Source organism: Papaver somniferum, chromosome 9 (genome assembly GCF_003573695.1).
Source record: "Papaver somniferum cultivar HN1 chromosome 9, ASM357369v1, whole genome shotgun sequence".
NCBI lineage: Eukaryota > Viridiplantae > Streptophyta > Magnoliopsida > Ranunculales > Papaveraceae > Papaver > Papaver somniferum.
The window spans coordinates 14039993-14044808 of record NC_039366.1 but is presented as its reverse complement, the minus strand read 5'-3'; the positions used below and the strand labels follow the sequence as shown (position 1 = coordinate 14044808).

At 36.3% G+C, this 4816-nt stretch overlaps 1 protein-coding gene across 1 annotated transcript; it reads left to right on the top strand.

The window, feature by feature from the left end:
- Positions 1 to 1398: 1398 nt before the first annotated feature.
- LOC113310919 (glutathione S-transferase DHAR2-like) lies at positions 1399 to 3445 on the top strand. Its single transcript, XM_026559737.1, has 6 exons — positions 1399 to 1598; positions 1708 to 1798; positions 1891 to 2034; positions 2203 to 2320; positions 2437 to 2577; positions 3159 to 3445. Exons 1-6 carry the CDS (start codon positions 1541 to 1543, stop codon positions 3246 to 3248), a joined length of 642 nt encoding a protein of 213 aa, XP_026415522.1. The 5' UTR covers positions 1399 to 1540; the 3' UTR covers positions 3249 to 3445.
- Positions 3446 to 4816: the final 1371 nt, after the last annotated feature.

Genomic DNA, 4816 nt, shown 5'->3' with positions numbered 1-4816 from the left:
CAACTTTTCTTACTCTCTCTATTTTGAAATTTCCTATCAACCGTTCTTTGCTTCTCGGCGGTCTTCTGACGTTCCATAAAATCTGTTATATTAAATCCATCGGACCTTACACCTTCTTGGTCTAAGTTTCTAGCAATTTTTCCTATGTTTCTTCCTACAAGTTTTTTATTAGCATTATCATTATTGAGAACTAAGTTGACATTTGAGTTTCTTGGGGTATCTGGTGAAGAATTTGATGGACTTGCTGAAAATGGTAAAGAATTTGGTGTTGAGGATGATGAATTGTATGGTGACCTTTCAGGTACTTGTTGATTAAATGTTAATATTTCTGGATTATATTTGTTCAGCACCTTCAAAATATGATAACAACTTTCGAAAGCGAAATTTTTGCCATTTTTTCGCTTACATTCTGTACGAACCTGTCTTTCAACATCACCATCCACAAGACCACTCCCCGACGTCTCTTGGCTTGCATTATCAATGCAACATAAGAGGCGACTTTCCTATTAATTATTATGAAGGATCATGACAACCCTTTTGCATCACAACTATTGATGTTCATGGTTTGTTCTTCATATTTGCGAAATATGTTATCCCACATGGTGTTACCATGTTGTTGTGCACCATCGATACAGTGTTGGGTAAAATAAACATAATTACGACAAATGCATTCATTTTATTTGATGTTGTATTTTGTATCCCGAATTTTGACCTTTTTAGCTTTACCCTTTCCTTGACTTTGAGATTATGTATCCATATTACAAGTAATAAAGAAGTGTAGAGAAGGTGCGAATGTTTTAGATTTGAAGAAGATTGAGAGATTGAGAAATTCTAGAGAGATTTAGAAATTAAGGTGTGAGTTGAAATGAGTTTGAAAATAGGTATTTGTAGAGGGGGGAAATTGTAGCTGTTGGATGAGGAACCAATGAGCGTTGATCAAACCAGCGAGCGACAACATGACTATCGCTGGTGCTGGAATGCCTATCGAGCGATATTGTGACCATTTGGTGATGAATACTCTATCGCTCGTTAGAAACTCTGTACTGTATTCCTAAATGCTATTCTTGGCACATAGGCAAATATGTTTGGTACTTTGGCGCATACAGTCACAGTATTACTCGTTGGAAACTGTGTTGTGTATGCCTAACTGCTATTCCTGACACACATGCAGATATGTTTGGCATTTTGACATACCTATAGAAGGTGCTTAGGTGGCAAAATCAACGACTTGACATGTGCACAGAAGTAATAGCCCTTAAAATCGGTATCCAAGCACCATGTAATGGTTTTTACGTAGTTAGTTTCCAGTCAATCATTTTTTACCGTGGTCACTGGAGCAGGATATCCACGTGCTGATTTTATAAGACCAGGACCGATGCCCCCCTCATCTACCTCTTCCGAATTCCCAAAGCCTCTCTCTCTCTGTTTATAAAAGCAAAACGTCCAAAACCCCATTAGACTCCTCTCATCCGATCTACAGTCAGTCCATAAAAATACGCATCTTCTCATCTTTCTCTAGTAGAATCTCACTCCCATAACCATGGCGTTGGAAATTTGTGTGAAAGCAGCTGCTGGTGCTCCCGATCTACTTGGTGATTGTAAGTTTATCCTGAACTATAAACCCTCGAAAAAATTTCTTTTAATTTTATTTTTTGAGATTCCTTCAGAGTAATTTCATGGGTTTTGTTTGATTTTCTTGAAATTTAGGTCCTTTCTGTCAAAGGGTTCTTCTTACTTTGGAAGAAAAGAAAGTTCCTTACCAGATGCATTTGATTGACACTGCCAACAAACCCCAGTGGTAACTTATTCCTCCGATTTAAAATATTTCGTATAAATTTGTTTTTGATTTTTTCCTGCAAACTGAATAAAGGGGGCGTAATGTTGATTTAGGTTTTTGGAAGTTAATCCAGAAGGGAAGGTACCAGTAGTCAAATTTGATGGTAAATGGGTACCTGATTCTGATGTTATCACTCAAACCCTTGAGACTAAATACCCTGAACCATCTCTGGTTACTCCTTCGGAATACTCCTCAGTGTAATCTTTCTCTCCTTCTATGTTGAAATAATATGTCTATTTTGTTGGATTTTGATTTGGTGGTGGAAATTGTGTTTCAAAGTGAATGTAGTTAAGAGGAATGAATTTAAATGAATTTGTGAAGCTTGGGTCATTGAAATTTTGAGTAAATTGGTAATTTGATTGCAGTGGGTCGAAGCTATTTGGATCTTTTGTTACCTTCTTGAAGAGTAAGGATGCTAGTGACGGTTCAGAGCAGGCATTGATCACTGAATTGTCTGCGTTGGAGGAGCACCTTAAAGCTCATGTATGTGTTTTATCAGTCTCTCGATCTGTGTGCTTGTTATGTTGTACTTGTACTTGTGGTTTTGGTTATATGTGTATTTTGGATTATCAATTTTTGGTTCTTTTCTATGTTTCCAGGGTCCTTATGCTAATGGAGAGAAAATTTCTGCTGTTGATTTGGGTTTGGCACCTAAATTATACCACCTTGAGGTTGCTCTTGGACATTTCAAGAGCTGGAGTGTTCCGGAGAATTTGACTCATGTCAAAAACTACATGAAGGTGGGTGAAATTCTACTTCTTGATTATACATGCAGCATACTGATCATTCGTTTGTGTTTGTTGGCTTGTTGCCTGTTTAGTCCTATCGTATAATCAGATGTTGGACATCAAATGAATTTCAGATATCTTGTAAATTTGTAATGTACACATGTAAATCGAAGGATATTTTTTTTATAGCTTTGGCAGTCTAGCTGTTCAAATTTTGACCAATTCTGTCTATTTGTTGGTTGCCTTCTGATAGTTTTAGGTGGTAATTGTATGCTTATGACAAGCATGAATAAACTCCCTCAACTCTGATTACCTAGATTTGATTAGCGTTTTTGAGCTACTGCTCCATTTTGTTAAAAGCAAAATGTATGGTTTCATCTTTACAGTAGCATTGTTATTTCAACTGAAGCAGAACAATTATTTTTAGAAACTGTTAAACTGTTACAGTGTTTGTATATACGCACGAGGGTTATCTGTATCTTGTTTTGAAAGGGTTAAACTGTATTTTTGTGGTTGAGAACTTAGGAAAGGAGTAATAAACAGAGGTTATAGTATATGTATTTCGTTGCTTATGAATCCTGTTTCGTTTGCAGTTGCTTTTCTCTCGGGAGTCATTTCTGAAGACCCAGCCGGCTGACAAGAAGTACCTCATCGCAGGATGGGCACCCAAGGTTAATCCATGAAAAAGATTGTCAAGCCTGTAAGAGTAATATGAATCTGATATTATCTACTATGTTATCTGCCACTCTAGAATCAGGAGAATGAGTTAACTGGTCATCATCATGTTTTAGTGAACTATTTATGTCCTGAAAATGTATTAGGGTGTTATCTCAAACTCTGAATAACTAGAAAATAAAATTATCATATTTCTATGGTGACATTGAGTTTCTCAGTTACTCATTTCATTGTTATTTACTGGCAAGGATTTTTAAGAGCCTGAGATTTCAGAACTGGGTCGTTTCCAATATGAAACGGCAAATAGTTATTAAACATAAACTCAGATTACATATAAGATTTGCTTATTCTAGTACATCAAGCAACTGAATTTGAACAGAATTACCCCAAAATCATTCTTACCTAATTCACAAAGCTGGGCATGAATTTAAACACGACTACTCCATAAACAGTCCAACTCAACTTTACAATCCCTTAGCAAAGTTTCATTTCCTCCGGTGGGTTGATACCCAAATTCTTAGCTCGTTCCCAACGATCCAATCTGGTCATACCGATGCACGGTCCATACTTAATGTTCATCCGCAATATCTCCTCACTGTGATTATGATCACCTTTGAGATCATGATATATGAGAGCAGGTGATTGTGTTTGATCAGACCCGAGAGTTGTTGCAGCTTTCTGTTTGTAGAATCCACCTTTTGACGCCATCTTTCTTGCTGGTTATCTCTAGTAAAATTTCAAACCTCTTTTTTTCTTTGTTGCCGACACAAGCATTAAAAAAGGAACGATTTTTTGGCATCATGATTTTTTTTTTTGGGACCATGGTTTTATTTTGGATAAAAACATTAAAAGTAAATCTAGGTCACTCCTTATCTAGATATTTATATTAATACCTAAATTACCCTCCTGATTAATTTTGGGTGATGATTACTTAGTGTTAATAATAGTTAGTGTAATGATTAAATTAAAGATAATTAGTGAGATTAAAAAATCACATGTTTTTTTTTAAAGAAGTAGAATTATTGAGAGAGTAAAGTTAGAGAAGATGAAGAAGGAAAACATGAAAAACGATGGATTTTACCAACCACAACCGGAGGAAGGGTATTTGGGTACCCAGGTAGGCTTCAAACTTAGATAATGTTGGTTGAATTGCTCCAAATTTTCAAAAAAAATGAAATTTTTTATGTAGATTTGGGCCAGTTCGGTTACCATATGTCAAGAACAAGTAACCGAACACACCTGAAAGTGTAGTTCGGTTACGTTTTCCAAACACGCAGGTTACCGAACTCGCTCGTTAATGGAAGTTTTGGTCGTATAGTGTAATGTTCGGTTACCTAGGATAAAATGGTAGGTAACCGAACTTTGAACTTAACAATTTATTTGGGTACATCTTGTGTGCTCGGTTAGTTCGCAAACTTCAACGCAACCAAGTTCCCAACCGAACTGCAGGTTAAAAGTAACCTAGTGTTAGAAGTTCGGTTGGTTCGCAAACTTCAACACATTTTGCGAATTAACCGAACTGGGATTATATATGCATATATGCAATTGGGAAAACGTTCGGTTACTACGAAATTTA

Bases quoted from the DNA above. Each gene is read 5' to 3' on its own strand.
- LOC113310919 (XM_026559737.1), top strand. From the start codon at position 1,541: ATGGCGTTGGAAATTTGTGTGAAAGCAGCTGCTGGTGCTCCCGATCTA. The intron at 2,035-2,202 runs GTAATCTTTCTC...ATTTGATTGCAG, and splicing joins CCTTCGGAATACTCCTCAGT to TGGGTCGAAGCTATTTGGAT. The intron at 2,578-3,158 runs GTGGGTGAAATT...TTTCGTTTGCAG, and splicing joins ATGTCAAAAACTACATGAAG to TTGCTTTTCTCTCGGGAGTC.